The 22783-nt window shown below is 45.7% G+C and overlaps 1 protein-coding gene across 1 annotated transcript; it reads left to right on the forward strand.

The window, feature by feature from the left end:
• Positions 1-8161: 8161 nt before the first annotated feature.
• MC3R (melanocortin 3 receptor) lies at positions 8162-12164 on the forward strand. The gene has a single exon (XM_077336351.1). It carries the CDS (start codon positions 8770-8772, stop codon positions 9754-9756), a length of 987 nt encoding a protein of 328 aa, XP_077192466.1. The 5' UTR covers positions 8162-8769; the 3' UTR covers positions 9757-12164.
• The last annotated feature ends 10619 nt before the right edge of the window (positions 12165-22783 follow it).

The raw sequence follows: 22783 nt of genomic DNA on the forward strand, positions 1-22783 counted from the left end.
AGAACAATAAAATACCAAACCTCTCCCCCGTTCAGCATGGGTCAATAATTGTAACACCGGGACATCTCCCCGCCCCATCTGGAAGTTGATAACCCTATTATTATAAAAGAAGATCCAACCAATCCATCCCTTTTTTAAAACTACCCTTCTTTGTAAATGCCAATGTGTGATGTCATCAGGATTTTGCATGACCTCCCCTCTGCAGCCAGTGGTGCGTGATGTAGGCGGGGCTCTCTGTACACCATGAAACATCACGTACCTCACAAGACACTACAGGAAGAAGGGAACCAAGCGAGAGAACCAGCGACTGCTCTGTGATTGGACATTTTTCATTATGCAACGTTTCCTTGATCAGGCTGCTTTACAATGAAGAATGAAACTTGTGCTGGCTTGAACTGTGCTCAGAACAGTGATGTAGATTTTTTTTTTTTAATCTGTTTTTTCTCTACAGTAATGCAGCCAAGGCTAACTCGGTAGATGGAAAGCCTAGAGGGATGGTAGATGGACGCATCCAAGGACCCATATCCAAGAACAACTAGACAACAACGGCAGCAAAATGATACAATTGAGCTTTGTTGGCTGCCCTTGGGAAACACGTTTCTGTCTGTTTTTAATTTTAATGCATTAACGGGAAAGAAAAGCAGCCTTAGAAACATAATATGCGTTTGAAAATAGACTGTTGAAGAAGAAGGCTTTCAGGTCCAGGATATTTCAATGCGGCAGGAAAGCATTTCATTTGGTATCGAAATAAGAGTTTATGCCTTGGATCCCATGAAAATCGTCGGCTGGTAGAAGGCTGCGAGTGGAGAGACTGTCTCGCCAGGCATGGCTGGTTCGGCTTGGATAAGCCAAAGAGTACCCAAATCAGTGCTGATTTGTGGACTTTTTTGGTACATCCAAGTCGAACTGCCCATTCCTTGCATTCGGAGGGTCTGAAAAAGATCTAGGAGCAGGGGTAGTCAAACTGCGGCCCTCCAGATGTCCATGGACTACAATTCCCAGGAGCCCCCTGCCAGCGAATGTTGGCAGGGGGCTCCTGGGAATTGTAGTCCATGGACATCTGGAGGGCCGCAGTTTGACTACCCCTGATCTAGGAGTCTTAGTAGACCACACATTGAACATGAGTCAACAGTGTGACTCAGTGGCTAAGAAGGCAAATGGGATTTTGGGCTGTATCAAACGGAATATCGTGTCCAGATCACGGGAGGTGATGGTACCGCTGTACTCTGCTCCGGTTCGGCCTACTGTACACTCCAAACAAGGAACAAGCAAGAAGACCCTGGGACTCCAATCTGGTACAACAAAATAATCCAATGGAATTAGCAGGCATCCAGGGAGTCTTCAATCTTCAATCAATTTAATCAGCAGAATTCTTCATCCATCCCAATTCTTAGTTTTATTTTGTGGAATTTTACAGTGGTTGGCTGTAATGGTAATCAGGCTGAGAACTATATCTACCAGATAGATTTTTCTTTTTACAATTGTTGTTATTGTTGTTGTTATGTGCGAAGTCGTGTCCGACCCATCGCGACCCCATGGACAATGATCCTCCAGGCCTTCCTGTCCTCTACCATTCCCCGGAGTCCATTTAAGTTTGCACCTACTGCTTCAGTGACTCCATCCATCCACCTCATTCTCTGTCGTCCCCTTCTTCTTTTGCCTTCGATCTCTCCCAGCATTAGGCTCTTCTCCAGGGAGTCCTTCCTTCTCATGAGGTGGCCAAAATATTTGAGTTTCATCTTCAGGATCTGGCCTTCTAAGGAGCAGTCAGGGCTGATCTCCTCTAGGACTGACTGGTTTGTTCGCCTTGCAGTCCAAGGGACTCGCAAGAGTCTTCTCCAGCACCAGAGTTCAAAAGCCTCAATTCTTTGACGCTCGGCCTTCCTTATGGTCCAACTTTCGCAGCCATACATTGCAACTGGGAAGACCATAGCCTTGACTAAACGCACTTTTGTTGGCAGGGTGATGTCTCTGCTTTTTAGGATGCTGTCTAGATTTGCCATAGCTTTCCTCCCCAGGAGCAAGCGTCTTTTAATTTCTTTGCTGCAGTCCCCATCTGCAGTGATCTTGGAGCCCAGGAAAATAAAATCTGTCACTATCTCCATTTCTTCCCCTTCTATTTGCCAGGAATTGAGAGGGCCGGATGCCATGATCTTTGTTTTCTTGATGTTGAGTTTCAAGCCAACTTTAGCACTCTCCTCCTTCACCCGCATCAACAGGCTCTTTAGTTCCTCTTCACTTTCTGCCATTAGAGTGGTATCATCTGCATATCTGAGGTTGTTGATATTTCTCCCTGCAATCTTGATCCCAATTTGTGACTCCTCTAATCCCGCATTTCTCATGATGTGCTCTGCATACAAGTTAAATAGGCAAGGCGACAGTATACAGCTTTGCCGAACTCCTTTCTCAATTTTGAACCAGTCAGTGATTCCATGTTCAGTTCTCACTGTTGCTTCTTTTTTTTTTTTTTTTTTTTTATAATAATTTTATTGTTTATTATTATATAAAGCATTTACAGAGAAGTTGTATTGAGAAAGCGACCAGTTGATATGGTTTGCCATCTCTTTTAACATAGATATTTAGTTCTCATCACATATTATTCCTAGTCTAGAAGTTTTTACCACGTTTCTTAGCCAAGTGATTATTAATACATATGAGATCTGTTATAGGAGTACATTCTGTTATTATCTTAAATGATATTAGGTCAGTCTCCTTCATAAGTTGGCACTAACCCAAGAATTACTACTGTTGTCTTGTTAATGCCTATAAAATATGGTTTGTCATCCTCTTTTGGCATACATATTAACATACATATTCAATTCCCAGCGCATATTAATCCTGATCTAGGGGTTATTACCATCTTTCTTAACAAAGTAGTTGTTGTTACATAGGAAGGTATAATCTGTTATAAGGATATATTCTATTATTGTCTTAAGTGATATAAAGTCAGTTCCCTTCATATATTAGACCTGTCCTAAAGGTTGCTACTGCTTTTTTTTTTTCTCACAAGAAGCCAGGAGAATACTCCATTGTTCAGCTCATCTTTCAGGTGGTCGCAGAAAATGAAATTGTATTTTTTTCCATAGTAGAGTGTTTCTGATTGTCCTTCTGTCAGGGCCAGAGAAATCTCTTGCTTGATTCTTGCTTGTAGTCGCCTTTGAGGGGGCTCTGAGTCCTTTGTCAATCTGGATCTCTGGTCGCACAGAAATATCTCCTGATAGCTTCCTAGTTGTTGTCGCTTTTGAGTAGACTCTTTTTATTTTGCTGATCCAAGTCATTTCCTGCTCTGAATAGACTTCCAGGTTTTTGGTACTTTCCTTCCATGAATCTGTTTTCCCGGGTTCTTTAAAGATACTTTGGGTTTTTACATCTCTGGCACTCTCTCCCTCCTGAAGTTTCACTTGATTTACTGTTAGCTGAGCTGCGTCATCAGCTGGTCTCTCCGGATCTTGGGCTCCATCCAAAAACTCCCCCTTAGTCCCACGAATTTCCTTTTCCAGCTTATTGATTGCTTTCAGTATCTCTGAGTTTCCTTTGCATAACAAATGGAAAAGCTGTGCCTTTGTAAATTCTTCCATAGTTCTAGACAGTCACAAACTATAAACAGAAAGTCTCGTGAGGTCTCGCGGGAGCACGAGCGATCCCAAATTATCAGTTTGTCGATCTCCGTATCAAGTCAAATTCTCCCACTGAACGTTCACCCATAAATCTTCAAAGCACTCTCTTTGTTTGGTTAATGGGTGTAATTAGCTGGGAGTCTCTCACTCGGGGGAAAGAAGGAATTCGCTTGTAAGTTGGTTGAGGGGGGGGGAGGGAAGAGCTTGTGAGAGGAGAGAGAGAAAAGCCAGAAAGCTTTCAATTCTTACTGTTGTAGGTTCCAGCTTCTGTCAGCTTCTGCTCCTATCGATCTGGTAAATGATGGTCTGGGAAGAATGTGAGGTCGGCTGGTCGTTTCAAGCTTGTAAAGTTGTTTGCGACAAAGACGCCATCTTGACCTTGAGCTCAATGCCGCTATTAATCCAGGGAGATCTTGCTTCTCCCTACGGATCTGTAGGACCCTCAGGTCACCGTTCCCGGTTCCTGGGGCGACCGGTGAGCAGATTTGCGTATCTGTTCAGGTCAGCCAGGTGCATAAGCCCCTGACCCTCGGCATGGCTTAAGAGCTGAACTAAAGTCCAGCTTTCTTATGGCGCCATCTTGAGGTCTCCGATCCTCACTGTTGCTTCTTGACCTGCATATAAATTTCTCAAGAGACAAATAAGATGCTCTGGTATTCCCATCTCTTTAAGAACTTGCCACAATTTGTTGTGCTCCACACAATCAAAGGCTTTAGCATAGTCAATGAAGCAGAAGTAGACGTTCTTCTGGTACTCCCTAGCTTTCTCCATGATCCAGCGTATGTTGGCAATTTGATCTCTAGTTCCTCTGCCTCTTCGAAATCCTGCCTGTACTTCTGGAAGTTCTCGGTCCACATATTGCTGGAGCCTAGCTTGCAGGATTTTGAGCATAACTTTGCTAGCATGAGAAATTAGTGCGATGGTGCGGTAGTTTGAACATTCTTTGGCATTGCCCTTCTTTGGGATTGGAATGTAAACTGACCTTTTCCAATCCTGTGGCCATTGTTGAGTTTTCCAAATTTGCTGGCATATTGAGTGTAGCACTTTTACTGCATCGTCCTTTAAGATTTTGAATAGTTCAACTGGAATGCTGTCACTACCACTAGCTTTATTGTTGCTCAGACTTCCTAAGGCCCATTTGACTTCACATTCCAGGATGTCTGGCTCCAGGTCAGTAACTACCCCATTGTGGTCATCAGGGATGTTAAGCTCGCTCTTGTATAGTTCTTCTGTATAAATTTGCCACCTTTGTTTGATCTCTTCTGCTTCTGTGAGGTCCCTACCATTTTGGTCCCTTATCATACCCATCTTTGCATGAAACGTTCTCTTCATATCTCCAATTTTCTTGAAAAGATCTCTGGTCCTCCCCATTCTATTGTTTTCTTCTATTTGTTTGCACTGTTCATTTAAGAAGGCATTCTTATCTCTTCTAGCTTTTCTCTGGAATTCTGCATTCAATTGGGTGTATCTTTCTCTTTCTCCCTTGCCTTTCACTTCCCTTCTCTCCTTAGCTATTTGTAAAGCTTCCTCAGACAGCCATTTTGATTTCTTGCATTTCTTTTTCTTTGGGATGGTTTTAGTTGCTACCTCTTGTACAATGTTGCGAACTTCCGTCCATAGTTCTTCAGGCACTCTGTCTATCAGATCTAATTCCTTAAATCTATTTGTCACCTCCACTGTGTATTCGTCAGGGATATGATTTAGTTCATACCTGAGTGGCCTAGTGCTTTTCCCTACTTTCTTCAATTTAAGCCTAAATTTTGCAACAAGAAGCTCATGATCTGAACCACAATCAGCTCCTGGTCTTGTTTTTATTGACTGGATAGAACTTTTCCATCTTTGGCTGCAGAGCACATAGTCAATCTGATTTCTGTGTTGACCGTCTGGTGATGTCCATGTGTAGAGTCGTCTCTTGGGTTGCTGGAAAAGAGTGTTTGCTATGACCATTGTATTCTCTTGACAAAATTCTACCAGCCTGTGCCCTGCTTCATTTTGTACTCCAAGGCCAAACTTGCCTGTTATCCCGGTTATCTTTTGGCTTCCTACTTTAGCATTCCAATCCCCCATGATGATAAGCACATCATTTTTGGGCGTTGCTTCTAGAAGGTGTTGTAGGGCTTCATAGAACTGATCAACTTCATCCTCTTCAGCAGCAGTGGTTGGGGCGTAGACCTGGATCACTGTGATGTTGAATGGTTTGCCTTGGATTCGAACTGAGATCATTCTGTCATTTTGGGGATTGTATCCCAAGACTGCTTTTCCTACTCTCTTATTGATTATGAATGCTACTCCATTTCTTCTGCGAGATTCTTGTCCACAGTAGTATACCTGATGGTCATCTGAATTAAATTCACCCATTCCTGTCCATTTTAGTTCACTGATTCCTAAAATGTCGATGTTCAGTCTTTTCATTTCTTGTTTAACCACGTCCAGCTTGCCTTGATTCATGGATCTGACGTTCCAGGTTCCTATGGAATAAAAATCTTTACAGCATCGGACTGTCTTTTCGCCACCAGTTACTTCCACAACTGAGCGTCCTTTCGGCTTTGGCCCAGCCGCTTCATTCATTCCTTTTTACAATACAGACGTTTATATGTATGCTGAGTTATTACAATGATTTCCATCATTTTACTTTATGTTAGATTCTCTGTTAAGAGATTAATCTCCTAAACTGATGTTTCCAGTTGAAAACAATTTGTCCTTTGTTAATGCAGTCACTGTTTTTGAAAAATTATTAATTATACTTTTATATGTATATTTTTAAGAATTTGATGTCCCTTGATAAAGCCACACAGTGAAACATGTTGGAACTGATTAAGAATTCTGCTTATTAAACAATTTATTGAAGGCTCCCTGGATGTCTATTTACTACATTGGATTATTTTGTTGTATCATATTTGAGTCCCAAGGCCTTATTACTGGTTCCTTGCTTGGTTTCTCACTGGGTCCCATCCATAGAATCATAGAATAATAGAGTTGGAAGAGACCTCATGGGTCATCTAGTCCAACCCCCTGCACAATGCAAGACACTCACATCCCACTCGCTCATCTACTGTAACCTGCCACCCCCTTGAACCTTCACAGAATCAGCCTCTCTGTCTGATGGCTATCAAGCCTCTGTTTAAAAATTTCCAAAGATGGAGAACCCACTACCTCCCGAGGAAGCCTGTTCCACTGAGAAACCGCTCTAACTGTCAGGAACTTCTTCCGAATGTTTCTTTTGAATTAATTTCATTCCATTGGTTCTGTTCCATCCCTCCGAGGCAAGAGAGAACAATTCTGCTCCATCCTCCATATGGCACCCTTTTAAATACTTGAAGATGGTTATCAGATCCCCTCTCAGTCGTCTCCTCTCTAGGCTAAACAGACCAAGCTCCCCCAACCTTTCCTCATACGACTTGGTCTCCAAATCCCTCACCATCTTTGTTGCCCTCCTCTGGACACGTTCCAGTTTGTCAACATCCCTCTTCAACACCCCTCCTATTTTATTTAATTGCTACTGTACACTCCAGCATGCATGATTCTCATCTACTCACAATAATCTTATGAGGTAGATGAGACTGAGAGAGAGAGAGAGAGAGAGAGAGAGAGAGAGAGAGAGAGAGAGAGAGAGAGAGAGAGGTTTGCCCCAGATCACCTACCAAATGGCATAGCTGACTCAGGATTTGAACTCTGTGCCTGCACTCACTAATTCTGTTCTCAAATATTTCATTTCATTCTATCTATATGAAAATGCCAGTGGAGCAGCAAAGGAATGAAACAGCAATGAGATATTTGAAAACTACAATAGCAAAATTCAAAATAATAGAATTTTTGCAAACAGTTGGTTCTGTTTTTACTGATGCCATGGGGAATACACTGTAAGCCAACCAACGTGCACTTCCATGGAAAGGCAGCCTATAAATTGAATGAATGAATGATGTTTTAAACATTTAAACAGAACAGTTGTTTTCACTGCCTGAAGGAGTCTCAAAGGGGCTTACAATTGCCTTCCCTTCCTCTCCCCACCACAGACACCCTGTGAAGTGGGTGGGGCTGAGAGAGCTCTAACAGGACTGCTCTATGAGAACAAAACAATCAGGACTGCGATGAGCCCAAGGTCACCCAGCTGGCCGCATGTGGAGGAATGGGGAATCAAACCCGGCTCGTGAGATCAGAGGGCACTCTTAACCGCTACACCACACTAGCTCCAGAATGCATTTATTCTGGACAATTTGTCCATTCGTAGACTTCTTGAATGAAAAGCATTCTGAGCAAAGAAGATGTTATCAATGTAGCCTGCTTATTATTCATTAATTCATAAATATCCATTTCTCCTGTATTCTAGCGTATGCCCTTTCCTAGTTGCTGCAGTTCGTCCTAGAGCAACAGAACTTTCCCAAGAAATGCGTTCCGATTACAATTACTGATCTGTAGAGGGCACCAAATCATTTTGGATTGGATCGCGGCATCTTTGAGTAAGAAGGATTCTCGGTCTTGTGACTGCAGCTGTCAGTCAAAGGGCTGCTTGCTCTCCTGCGGTCACTGTGAGGCACAGATTAAGTAGGAGGGTCCCCCCCCCCTTTCATGAATGTATAAAACCCAGGGCTTTTCATTTTTTACTATGCTTTCCCTCCTCCTTGCAGATGAAGCAGGAAGAGACGCTCAGAAGTGCTTTTGAATACTCCAGTCGAGCAGCAATCCCAGGACAGGATCACAGAGCACGAAGACACTTGGCTTAAGATCAACAGGTAGATCACCAAAGGGACTACAATCACGATTTGTTTCTTCTTTTCAGAAATCCTGGTAGCATCAGCTACTGATGTCATCTTACTTCACCGGAGAGAAACCGATTCTTCGGAGCAGAGGCTTCGGAATTCTACTTTGAATCAGCCGGACTCTTTTGCTCTGTGTTTATCTGGCTCGATCTCATTCAGAAAAGAGCCTTAAGGAATCTCGTTTCTAGGACATGCAACAAACAAAACCTCTTGAGCAATGGGTTCAGAATGCTGCTTGGAGTAAAGGGGACAACTCTGTTGATTTCACCCCAAGCATCTTGTTCCATCTGGCTCAGTAAAGAGCTTTGAGACGTTCCTGACGAACTTTTCCCTTCAATGACTCGCAGCGATGCTGTTTCCATAGCGGCTTGTCGACTGGAACATCGGCTCAGACAATGAACACCACCAAGCATTGGGCTCTTACGTTTCAGCCCGTTTTGTCGAATGCCACCGGCAGGGAGGTCAACGACTCAGCCCTCTACATCAGCAGGACCGACCACGGGTTCTGCGAGCAAGTCTCCATCAAGGCGGAGGTCTTCTTGACGCTGGGAATCGTCAGCCTTCTGGAGAACGTCCTTGTCATCCTTGCCGTGATCAAGAATGGAAACCTCCACTCCCCCATGTACTTCTTCCTTTGTAGCCTGGCCGCTGCAGACATCCTCGTGAGCATGTCGAACGCCCTGGAGACCATCATGATAGCCATCCTGAGCAACGGGTACTTGGTCATGGACGACCGTTTCATCCAGAACATGGACAATGTCTTTGACTCAATGATCTGTATCTCTTTGGTGGCCTCCATATGCAACCTTTTGGTCATAGCGGTCGACAGGTACATTACCATTTTTTACGCACTCCGTTACCACAGCATCATGAGCGTGAGGAAAGCCCTGGCCCTGATTGGAGTCATTTGGGTGGCTTGCATCATCTGTGGCATCATGTTCATTGTCTACTACGAAAGCAAAACTGTCATTGTCTGCCTCATCACCATGTTCTTCACCATGCTTTTCCTCATGGCCTCCCTGTACGTCCACATGTTCTTGTTTGCGCGCCTCCATGTCAAGCGCATCGCTGCCCTGCCCGTCGATGGGGTCCCCCATCAGCGCACCTGTATGAAAGGGGCGGTCACCATAACGATTCTCCTGGGGGTCTTCATTGTCTGCTGGGCACCGTTTTTCCTACACCTCATCCTCATCATCTCCTGCCCGACAAACCCACACTGCATTTGCTACACCTCACATTTTAACACGTACCTGGTCCTTATTATGTGCAACTCGGTAATCGATCCTCTGATTTACGCGTTCCGCAGCCTGGAGATGCGGAAGACGTTCAAGGAGATCGTGTGCTGCTGTTACGGCACGAGCTCAGGGCAATGCATGCTCTAAGGCAGAGGTAGTCAACCTGTTGTCCTCCAGATGTTCATGGACTGCAATTCCCACGAGCCCCTGCCAGCAAACTCATGGGAATTGTAGTCCATGGACATCTGGAGGACCACAGGTTGACTACCCCTACTCTAAGGCGTTCACGTGTTGCTACCACTTGCACAGACATTCAGTACTTGATGCTGGGGCAAAATTAAACTCCCTTAAGACAGGCTGAAATTGCCATGCTGCAGTCGGTGTGCAAAGGACAAGTTAGAACTAGTGGGTTAGGGGGGGAGCTGTGGAGTTTCTTCTCCCTTGCCGTGTTAAGGGCACAAATTTGTCCAAGAGTGCAGTTTTCTTTTGCTTGCCTCGTGCTAAAAGAAGCCAATTCACATAGGTGGGCATGGGGAGAAGATCCCCTCCATTACATTATTGAGAGAAACTATGTCCATTGTAGCATTAGGGCTTCTGCACACATAACAAAAGGAGAGGGTTTTTGCAGATGCACCTTCTCAAATCACAGCGGTGTAGGTCTGGGGTAGTCAACCTGTGATCCTCCAGATGTCCATGGACTACAATTCCCATGAGCCCCTGCCAGCGTTTGCTTGGGAATTGTAGTTCATGGACATCTGGAGGATCACAGGTTGACTACCCCTGGTGTAGGTGACTGAGCAGACGCACCTGGAGGAATTCTTTCCTGGACTCCTCTGGAGCCCAAATATTTAAAGGTTGGCTGTCCTGGATGTTAGAGCTTTATTTCAAGGTACTAGGCTAGTATTTGTTTTACCCTGAACTTCTTCTTTTGTGAACTGGCTGGCTCCCTTAAGCCAGCAGCAGTCCGACAGATGTATCTTAAGCTCCTTGTTTTAATGGCAGCCATTCCATTTCCAGAGAGAGGAAGGGCAGAAGGTAACAGAACTGGTTTTTGATAAGACTTAGATCCTTGTCCTTCTACTTCTCAGGATAACTACAAAAGAATAGTTACAGAGGACAGATTTCGCCACTAGCTGATTGATCGATGTGCCATAGGCAAAGCTCAGATCAATAATGCATCTTGTAAGAGTCTGTCTTTATCTTAGTGATGTAAGCAGCAGCTGTCAGGGAGGGGCTCTGTTAGGGATGAGCACCAGTTGGTTCATGAGCCCAAGTTCAGCACAAACGTGACCCTGGTCGTAGCCTCCGAACCATTGTTCTGGGAAGGCAATTTCCTCGAACATTTACCAGACTTTTGTCTGATTCAGCTATTTGGGCCACTTAGATCTAAAAGCTACGCAGGACAGGTTCACCCACCAGCTGTTTAAGCTGTCCGTTTTGCTTTCCCCACCTGGAAGCAAAGTTGACTGATGAAATTACTCGCAGCCATTTCAGCCTAACAGCCTGGAGGGTCCATCTATCATCAGGTTTAAATGGCTGTGAGCTATTAACCACACTTGTTTTGCTCCCCGGCCTTGCTTAAAAGCAAAACAGATGGGTTAAATGGCTGCAGGATATTTAACCCTTCCTGAGCAATCTGCTCTTCGGAGAAAGGGGGTCTGAACTGGTCAGTTCAGGAACATTTTGGTTCGGTTGAGGGTTCAGTTCGGGGACCACCCTGAACCCTGAACTGAAGCAGAATTTTTAGGTTCATGCCCATCCCTTCCCTATTCTCCAAAATAAAACCGCAGGCACGTCAAGGCAAACATTTTCGCTTCAGCAGGAAAGCTCTCTTTGCCGCTACACTGTGAAAGCATGTTATCTGTTAAATATAGTGATAGTCGATCTCAGAGTTATTTTATCATAGTTTCTTCACCATGATACAAAGAGAGCTGTCATTTGAGAAACAATATAGTGTTAGGAAGATCAATGCTGAACTGCAGAGAGCTCTCCCAGAACAGATCGATGTGTGGTTGAACTGTGATAGTGGAAACGATCAACAAAACAAACAAACATAAAAGTGGAGACAGTTTCTGTTTCCAGATTAAAAGGAAAGCTCTGTGGACAGTATTTTCATCTCCCCAGTTTACGTGGAATGCTTCCTGGAATGAGGCATTCAGTTTGCTGGGTTACATGTTAACATTATGCTTTCACAATCAGGGTCTTGTGAAACCCTGGGATTTCTTGACAGCCATGGAAACGTTTCCTGATTGGGTGGAATTAATTTTTAATATATTTTTTAAATTTGTTAAACATTTATCAGGCGATACGGCCGTATATGGTCATGTTGACCCGTGCCTTCTCAAAATGGCTAATGATGGGCCTAGAGGGGTAGAAAGGGGAAGGGCCTGGGGTGGGCGTGTCCACAGCTATGCTTCCCCACCATATTCTGCACAATCGGGCCACTTCTGGGGTTTCTCAAAGCCTGAAGAATGTTTCAGGGGTTTCTCAGAAAGGCTGTGTTGGACAAATCCTAAAATGTCCCCTCCCTGTTAGTCTATGGGCATTTAATTGGCACGCCTTGATTTATTCCCATCCTCTGTTCTTATCCTAGACCAGGGGTAGTCATACTGCGGCCCTCCAGATGTCCATGGACTACAATTCCCATGAGCCCCTGCCAGCGAACGCTGGCAGGGGCTCATGGGAATTGTAGTCCATGGACATCTGGAGGGCCGCAGTTTGACTACCCCTGTCCTAGACCCACCTGTGAAAGCGTTGTGTGAATTCTGCACCCTGCACTCTGTTTTATTCATTTAGAAAATATGTCACTCGCTTTCCTACAAAACGTGTCCTCAAAGTGAGTCCTGCCGGGACAAGAAATCGACAATAAAATCAGTAGAGCTCTTGGAGCTAGAAATGAAGTTAGGTCTGAACAGCAGGTCCATAATCCAGCAGTGACGTAGATCGTTGCTATAGTGCTATAGTGCTTACCCTCCAAAGCAGCCAGTTTTATAGGGGCCGTACAGGCCATCTAGTTCCATCCCCTGCTCAAAGCAGGAGCAGCCTAAAGCAGGCTTTCTCAACCAGGGTTTCGTGAAACCCTGGGTTTTCTTGACAGCCCTGGAAGGATTCCCCAAATGGTTGGGAATTAATTATTTTTACAAATATTTGTCTTTAATTTTGTTAAACAGTTATTGGGTCATGGGACCAGATATGGTCATGATGGGACTGGAGGGCGTAGGAAAAGAAGGGGCCAAGGTGGACATATTCACAGCTCTGCTTCCCAACCATATCCTGCACAATCATGCCACTTCTGGGGTTTCTCAAAGTTCAAAGAATGTTTCAGGGGTTCCTCAATGGGGAAAAATCTAAGAAAGGCTGCTTTACAGTGTATGCGATTCCAAAAACATAGACTCATAAAGGGACGTACAGGATCATCTGTTCCAACCCTCTGCTCAATACGGGATCAGCCTAAAGCATTCTTTCGCCTGTTTGTTTGTTTTTATCTCCAAAGGAACTCTGTAAATCTGCCATGCATCATAGGGGATTCTGGGGAATAGTAAAGCTCAATTTTCAGGGCACAAGGACCATGCCACATATATTGAAAGGGCATTCAAAATGGTGAATAAGACCAGATAATGGGCATGCTACCTATCAGGAAAACTGGCCTGCCCTTTGTGAACTTGGCAGGTAGGAATTCATGTTCAGTTGCTGAGGAATCCAGAATTCTAGAATTCCCTCAAATATGGGAGAAATCACTGCTCTGAAGACGGAGGGGTTGGATCCAGGCTAAATTTTCCACCCATGGAATGGAACTTTCCTCCCTTCCCCTCCTACTGCACCCTACTGATCTCCATGAAATACCGCCCAAAAATGGACCCGGAGGAACAACATGAGGGAGGTTTGCAGTGGGAAAGGGGAATCAGTAGAGATTGCCAATTTAGCCTGGGTCCAACCCTACATAAACATATATAGGATGATCAGGTGAAGACCGTATTCCAAAGATTTCAAAGATTCCCAAACGCTACAGGAGGTGCCCCTAAGTCCCATTATCACCCATCATTCGACTAGCTGTACGTCATGGAGGAAGTACAGCTGGCCTAAGGCTCAGAGCACTGCATGTGCTGCAGCTGTTGAAATTCCTTACTGCAACCCCTTCTTTTCTATTAAGCAGTTCTGCTCAGTGTGATAGTCTGCCTCTTGTACGCTGTTATGGAACCGAAATGCGTTCTCCCCCCCCCCCTCTTTGTCATCTTCAAAGTCATTTGGTGCCTTTTATTTAATTTGTACTTGATACTTGATGTTCTCTGAAGCTGCTTTACGGGGGAAGTAATAAAATGGGTCTTGGAATCATCTGCTGGGACTTTTGTGCTTGATGTGACCTTAATGGGCATGAACTCGACAATGGGCCAGTCGTTCAGGTTCATGGGGCAAGCAAGTGCCGGCTGAGGGTCACTTTGGCATCCACCTGGGCTGGGTCAATTGTAAGGACATTTGCGTTCAAGAGATCTTTCTCCAGTTGCTTTTTTTTACTCTGAAAAACCTTTGCAACCTCCTTGGCAGTCATTCTTTTGAGCTATTACCCCCCACACACCATAATATAGTAGAAAGGTATTTACAAACCATTCCGGAACAGAGCTTGTATGACACTTGAAATCGGAGGTGGCAGACTCATTTGTTACAAGGGCTGGATCTGACATAAATGCAGCCCTGAGTAGGTGGATCCATGATGCCAGGCAGGAACTAAGACTGGGCCAGCATGCACATGGTCTCTGCACTGCAGTGGGGAGAAGAAGAATCCCTCTTCGTCTTCCTCCATTCAAGCCCAGTCCCTCTCACTCCAGCTGCTGCCTTGCTACCGCCACGCCTTCCCCCATGCCCTGTGCTCATATGGCCACCACTGCCTGCCCCACGCCCCTGCACAGGACCATAAAGAAGGCAAAGGTAAGTCGGAGGCCCCTTCCAAGACACTTTTAATGGGGGCTATTTGGTTGATAGAGCCTCTTGTGGCGCAGAGTCGTAAGGCAGCAGAAATGCTGTCTGAAGCTGTCTGCCCATGAGGCTGGGAGTTCAATCCCAGCAGCCGACTCAAGGTTGACTCAGCCTTCCATCCTTCCGAGGTCGGCAAAATGAGTACCCAGCTTGCTGGGGGGTAAAACAGTAATGACTGGGGAAGGCACTGGCAAACCACCCTGTATTGAGTCTGCCATGAAAACACTAGAGGGGGTCAGACATGACCCAGTGCTTGCACAGGGGATACCTTTACCTTTACCTTTTAGGGTTGCCAGCCTCCAGATGGCACCTCGAGATCTCCCGCTGTTGCAATTGAGCAGACAACCAAAATCCATTTTGATGGAGGAAATAGTACCCAGCTTGCTGGGGGGTAAACGGTAATGACTGGGGAAGGCACTGGCAAACCACCCCGTATTGAGTCTGCCATGAAAACGCTAGAGGGCATCACTCCAAGGGTCAGACATGACCTGGTGCTTGCACAGGGGATACCTTTACCTTTTATTTGGTTGATGGAGCTCTTTAAGAATACTCAGAAGGATACCTCTTTCCACTCTGGGGGACCCCTCCTCCCCAGTCTTCTGTCCCCAGTGTGGTTTGCTCTGCTATAGGGACTCACAAATCCTTAAAATGGATCTGGTGCTATGGGCCCCACAAGTCCATAAACCAGCTGGGCATAGCCACTTTATTGTGCCTGGCCACATGTGCCATAAAATGTCATGCCAGGGGCCAGAGCTGTGCAGTTTGTAAAGGAAACAGGCACACCCAAACAACAATATTCTTTTTGATTCACAATACAAATTTGCTTGCAACATCAACACTCTTACAGTATTTCCTTACGTTCCTGTAGCCCGCCCTCCCACTGACACTGCGCATGACTCATTAGCATTGGGACAGTATACTGCAGGGGTAGTCAAACTGCGCCCCTCCACATGTCCATGGACTACAATTCCCATGATCCCCTGCCAGCAAATGCTGGCAGGGGCTCATGGGAATTGTAGTCCATGGACATCTAGAGGGCCGCAGTTTGACTACCCCTGCAGTATACTGGAACATGATGCGCAACCTCAGTCATCTGGCAACAATGGTCATTGTTGTATATGCAGTGCAGGAAATGTGATTCACACTTGTAATCACACAGGATCTGTCTGTCCGTCCTGTTACTGGATCATTTAAATCAGTGGTTCTCATCCTGGGGGTCAGGACCCCTCTGGGGGTTCAATGACCCTTTCAGAGGGGTCGTGGCAGGGCAAGCAGCTTGGCTGGAGTGGCGCCATCCACACAACAGACTTGCAGGGTGGATCGAGATAGAGCGTTCGTCTGTCTGGAGCAGCGGAAAAGAGCGAGATCGGCATGGTGGGACAAGAGGCAGAACTGAACTGCCAGAAGAAGAAAGAAACAATCGCGAAAAATGGACCTTCACACTATTGGTCAATTTCAGTTTAATTTCTGTGAAAGAACCCTTGCATAATCTTATGGTTGGGGGTCACCACAACATGAGGAACTGTATTAAAGGGTCGTGGCATTAGGAAGGTTGAGAACCACTGATTTAAATGGTCCAATCAATTTAAACTCGGGGATTCGCATGGACCAATCACAGGCTTTGACGGGAACCCTGGATCTTAATAATTCTGTGATCTTAATAAAGAGCTGAAGTTTCACTCTACGAGCACTTCTGTGCCTTATTGAACCCACTATTCAATAGTTGTGACCAGTTGCTTACAGGCCGGATAAGAGTCCTGGAAGAGCTGGTTCTGGGCAGAGGGCCATATGTCTGACATTCCTAAACACTCCTTGGGGGAAAGGAAAGGTGGACTGTTTCTCCAGGGCAAATCCTTCCGAGAAAGGGCCTATGACAGTGGGACAGCAGCAGGCAAGGGAAATGATGAACATGTTCCCGATCTGATGGTTTCCCCCTGCACACCCCTCCCTCAGCGTCTTCCCTGCACTTGATGGGACACCCAGCTGTGGCAGGTGTGGGGTTTGCAGGAATAAAAATGCAGGCAGAAAAGAGGGTTCAGGCCCTATTCCACCTCCTCCCCTGCAAACCATCCCAATCCAAGACCTCACAGTGGCCAAGTAGACGAAATCAGGAGAAGACTGGCCCAGGAACTTCCTGTTGGGTGGCTGGAATGGCAGGCCACTAGGAGCAAGTCTCCCCTGCACTGTCCTTGGCTTCAACTTGCTCCCAGGCTCTTTGGAAGTCTTTATCCACCACGGGGCAGAGTTGCCAAACCTGTGCATGAAGGTAAGTGTGTTGTCCCATCCTTCACCTGCAAGGATATCTGCACATCCTCGGGAGCATTCCCCAATCAATGTAGGGAGACCATCTTCTGAGTAAATGTGCCTTGGATCTGACTGTTAACATGTCTTTGCAAAGTGCACACTCTTCTTTCATGCCACCCTTGCCCATAGGAAGTGCCACTTGCAGGTGGCAGCCTTGCACTGCGGTCTCATTCCCACTGGCACTTCAAAAACTAGGAATGCCCGCCTCCAGGTGAAGCCTGGGGATTCGTTCTGTCATTTCCGGCCACTGCTTGGAATGATGCCAGGAAAAAAACCAAAGAAAGGTAGTTGGACAAAAAGCATGACATCACTTCCGGGGGAAACCTCGAACTTACATCGTGCCTGTCTAGAAATCACTGGAAATTGAGGATGCAACAGTTTGACCATAGAGGTTTTTTTGGCTATCTCAGGTTTTTCCTAGAAGTGACATCATGCCAATGTTAATTCTTCAAGCAAAGGTTGGATACACACTTTTCTTGGATGCTTTAGGATGCTCAGGGCTGATCCTGCGTTGAGTAGGGGGTTGGACTAGATGGCCTGTATGGCCCCTTCCAACTCTATGATTCTATGATTCTCTATGATTCTTAATGCATGCTGCCTCAATCTTCCATTGGGTGGAGGTGGGTCTCATATGTAATGTTGGAATGTTGCCAGCATCACAATATCATCATTTTTGGTGCAACCTAGAAGTAATATCATCATGTTGCCAGCAACACTCTAGTGTTTTCCGAAAACTTCACCAATAACCATAGAGTTATGGGTGAATACTAGAAGGCCTCCTGGCCCAATGATGTCATTTACAATCGCTCCCCATTTTTCTCCACAGTTTTCCTCCACTGCCCAGTTCATTTGCAGCTGGAAGAGTGGACAAGGGGGCGGGAGGTTCTGCCCTGGCTTCTTGAACAACAACCCAAATCCCTAAATTAAAGTGTCCAGTAGCACCTTAAAGACTAGCAAAACGTATTCCAGTAGCAGACCTTGTGAGTCAGAGATCACTTTATCAGAAACTTGGAGCATCTATAGACAATTCTTGACTATCAGTATGATCACAGCATTCTGGACATTTCTTTTTTTTAAAAAAACTGAATTCTCCAGCTGATTTTCAGTTAAAGCACGTACCTGTGTTCAAGATGAAAAGAACATTTCCGCTAGCAAGAGCTGGCAGCCTGGGAGTGTCAAAATATAAAAACTGGGCTGCCAGTTTGAAGATGAAATTGGAAATCTGTGCTGCGGCAACCGAAGTGTGAGAGATGGTTCTTGGTATCCTAACCTTGCTATGAGCCCCTGGCATGAAGTCCAAATAGAGATGACACATTAACCATCTTCTTTTGCCGAACATGTTCCCTTCTGCCAAGCCCTGTTTCATTATTTTAAGAATACAAGGTCTGGAAAGTACAGTAGCCACACAGGAAGAGGAGTTCTGTTCTGCTCATCTGAAGTCATTCAGACTACAAAACTTCATAGGCTCCTATTTCTCAGAGGTTTGTCGTGACAAGACCATGAGCCAAGCTGACAGTTTTGCATAACTAATTCCATAACAGGAGCCTGAAGAGGATGCGGACCAGTTGGCAGTACACAAGAAAGGCTTTTATTAATATTCATTTCACTTAAGGTGAGCGTTGCTCCCGGTTCGGGTTTTTGCATGAATGTCTGCGCCTATTTAAATGAAAATTATGTTTTCCGTGAGATGCACCCAAGTGATGACTCAGAATTCAGCTCAGACAGGCTACCAAGCACTTCCCCCTGAAATGTTTCTAAGGGCTACTCTCTGATCTTAGAATGGCGTTTCCTATTTTCCCACCAAGCCATCTTCTTCTGGTCTTGCTTTTCCATTGCTACAGCTTCCCTTCCTCTCCCCATCTTAGACACCCAGCAAAGTAGGTGAGGCTGAGAGAGCTCTGATAGAGCTGCTCTGTGAGAACAGTTCATTCCATCCTTCCTCCAAGAAATGTCTGGCGATACAGAAGGGCTCTCTGCTCCTCGGTGTTATCCTCACAAGTGTTGGAAGAGGCAAGGTCCGTAGAGTGCCTGATTCAACAGCATAAATGAAAAAAAAAACCCTACAGGGGCCATCGGAGGAGATGTGGATTTAGCAGATTTCGACCAGGAATTTCCTGTTATTTCTCAAATAATCTCCTCCTTTGAGCAATGCCTCCAGAAGAACTTAGGCAGTTAGACTATTAGGACTACCTCTCTCCTGCCCTTCTTTACAAAGTTATTTCTCCTCTCAATAAACCTATTTATTCTTTAAGCTCCTGGTGCTGAACCCCTCCTGTGCATATTTAAACTCTGCCAGCAACAACAACCCTGTAGGGGAGGTTAAGCTGACAGAGGACGGCTGGCTGAAGGTTGCCCAAGTGGGGCCTGTAGACCTCCTGCTATTATAACTGATCTCCAGCTTGGTGTAGTGGTTAAAAACAGCGGCCTCTAATCTGGTGAGCTGCCCAGCATTCACACACACACAAAGTGGGCATTGTGAGTTTTTCCTTTGCATTCTTTGATAATATGTTCATTAGGAAGTTAGATTACAAATTAGAAAGCAGATCACAAAAGGAGGTGGAATTGGTCTCCACCAAGGCCAGAGCTTTTTTTGGCCTGGTGGAATACTCTGTTAAAAGAGATCAGGACCCCATGGGACCTTCACCAGTTCTGAAGGGCCCGCGAGACAGAGCTGTTCCAGCAGACCTATGGCCAGGTCCCAAAGAGACCATCAAGAAGGGCTAGGCCTCGCTGCTGGGAACTGAGGGAAGGCCGCGCTGAGAACTCTGACCCTCACTCCCATCAAAATTAGTGGTAATTTTATAATTTCATGGATTTGAATTATGTTAGAATCATAGAGTTGGAAAGGGCCATACAGGCCATCTAGTCCAACCCCCTGCTCAACGCAGGATCAGCCCAAAGCATCCTAAAGCATCCAAGAAAAGTGTGCATCCAACCTTTGCTTGAAGACCGCCAGTGAGGGGGAGCTCACCACCTCCTTAGGCAGCCTATTCCACTGCTGAACTACTCTGACTGTGAATTTTTTTCCTGTTATCTAGCCTATATCGTTGTACTTGAAGTTTAAACCCATTACTGCGTGTCCTCTCCTCTGCAGCCATCGGAAACAGCATCCTGCCCTTTGTTGCTACCTGCCCTGAGCTGCATAGAAAGGACAGGTTTATAAGAAGAAAGATTTATTATATTCCTTTATTTATAATTAAGCCGGCCTTTTCTAGCCTCTGCCCATCTCCCCTATGCCACAATTTCCATTTTAGCAGTAGTAAGCGGGGTTAAAACTAACTCAATATCTGTAGCTACCAATTTTTAGGTCTATCCGTGGGCTGCCCTAATTCAATCACTCAATCATTCTTTTCCAGATTGTTGCCTCTCTGTGTATGCATGCGTATGTGTGTGCGCACATGTGTGTGAGAGAGAGAGCATCAAATAAATGAAGGATTTGATTTTTGTGACAGGAAAGAGTGGGCTTAACAACCAAGACAAAAGGATCCCACATGTGTTGGATTGACAGGCACAGCAGGGGTGATAATTCAGAGAGTTTCTCAGTAATCAAAGAACTAATTGAAATGAACAAACAAAAAAGTTTTTTAGTTTACACACAAGTAAGCAAGTGAAGAAGAAGAAGAGTTGGTTCTTATATGCCACTTTTCTCTACCTGAAGGAGTCTCAAAGCGGCTTGCATTCCCCTTCCCTTTCCTCTCCCCACAACAGACATCCTGTGAGGGAGGTGAGGCTGAGAGAGCCCTGATATTACTGCTCGGTCAGAACAGTTTTTTCAGTGCCGTGGTGAGCCCAAGGTCACCCAGCTGGCTGCATGTGGGGGAGCGCAGAATCAAACCCAGCTCACCAGATTAGAAGTCCACACTCCTAACCACTACCCCAAACTGGAAGCACCTAAGAAATGGAAGAACAGAGGATGATAACAAGTACACTTTTACCTCGACACAAGATTTCAGATGCCCACCCGCCTATCCATGGTAGGCACCTGAGAGAGAGCATGGCAATAGAACAATAAAGGTTCTCTAGTCATTAGCCCTTATTTCTCTTGGGCCTGCTTGGTGTTGTGGTTAGGAGCGGCGGCTTCTAATTCGTCAAGCCGGGTTTGATTCCCCACTCCTCCGCATGCAGCCAGCTGGGTGACCTTGGGCTTGTCACAGCCTTGATCGTGCTGTTCTCACAGAGCAGTCCTGTCAGGGATCAGCCCCGCCAACCTCAAAGTGAAGGTGATTATAAGTCACTCTGAGATTCCTTTGGCTTGTGAAAAGCAGGCTATAAAAAACAACTCTTCTTCTGGTCAAGCAGCAAAGTACTGAAAGAGCATTTTGTGAGAATCCAGCCAATACAGTGGCGGAGTGCAGAATCACTCGAAAACACTTCCCCTCCCCGGGCTGCCACTGAAATGGGCTTGTGTGTTATTGAGGCGGAGGTAGTAATTGTATGCAAATAGCCTTCATTTGGAATAGAGGCTGGGGAACTCTTATTGTCCCTGGCAGAGGCATGCACAGAGAAATCTCAGCTCAAAGATTTTGCATTCTTCTCCCATTGGAAGCTCCCCTTTTTTAGTACCAGCAATTACACTGAATAGAGTGCATTCAAATCAAAGAGCCCTGTTAAAGGAAGCGGTTGACTGGGGGGGGGAGGACAACAATTTTTTACAAGAAGATATTTGGTTCAAGCTTTTGGACAAAACCGTGCTGATAGTTCAAAATCCACCTGCAGTATGCATGAGAAAGCATCCTTTAATGCCTGTCCAAACAGCTGTCTGAGGTTTTAAGTAGCTAGGATGCTGGGAGAATCCTCACCAAGCACTCTGTAAAGAATTTTTAAAGGCAAAAAGGCAGCTTTGTAAAAGGTAAATTGGAGCTGTCGAGACAAGACCCCTCTTGACTCAGGCTCAAAACGGTGTCCATTTCTGCACGGTGGTTTTGAAGACAAATTGAGATGTGGGCTGCAGCGGCTGAGATCAGGGCGGATGTATGGGGAAAGAAAAGGTTTAATGCATCTGCCCACGTGGACGACACTGGGAAGCAATCGCCTACAGGACAAGCCACCCGCTTGTCTCTTATCTCAAAACCTCTTATGAGATGGAACTTCATGGGGAAGCCCAAGGCTTCATTGTGTTCGACAACACACTTTACTTACTTACTGGAGGGGGGGGGGGAATCGTAGGGAATCATGTGACATGGTGATGTGACTTCTGGTTAAGCAGTAGGAAATGACACCGTAGCATAGCATGGCATAATGCCATTTCTTTTCACATTTACACACACACACCTCCCAGGATTCACCAACACTGGCCTGGCAATCTAATTCTTGACTCATTATCTTAGGAACTGCACTGTAGCAGTTGTTGTAATGCTGGAACATGCACGATCTCTCGTATGCATAATTCAACAGCATATGAAGACTACCCTACAGGGGGCATCAGAGGAGACGTGGATTGAGTAGATTCAGATCAGGAACTTCCCGGTATTTTTCAAACCATCTCCTCCTGTGTCCTGATTTGCTCAGATGGACTTCCTGCTCCTCTGAGCACACTTCATAGAATCTTAACACTGCCCACGGCACACCGGACATGACGGCCTGCCGACTCGGGGGCTGCGCGCTGCCCCACTAGCGCCCGCTGTATTCCAGGTACAGCGGGCTTTGCCCCTAGTCATAGAATAATAGAGTTGGAAGGTACCTCCTGGGTCATCTAGTCACACCCCCTGCACTATGCAGGACACTCACATCCCTATCGCTCATCCACTGTCACCTGCCACCCCCTTGAACCTTCACAGAATCAGCCACTCCGTCAGATGGCTATCCAGCCTCTGTTTAAAAATCTCCAAAGATGGAGAACCTACCGCCTCCCGAGGGAGGATGGGCTAAATTTAGTATGATGTTATTGTTACTGAGATTA

Source organism: Paroedura picta, chromosome 4 (assembly GCF_049243985.1).
Source record: "Paroedura picta isolate Pp20150507F chromosome 4, Ppicta_v3.0, whole genome shotgun sequence".
Lineage (NCBI taxonomy): Eukaryota > Metazoa > Chordata > Lepidosauria > Squamata > Gekkonidae > Paroedura > Paroedura picta.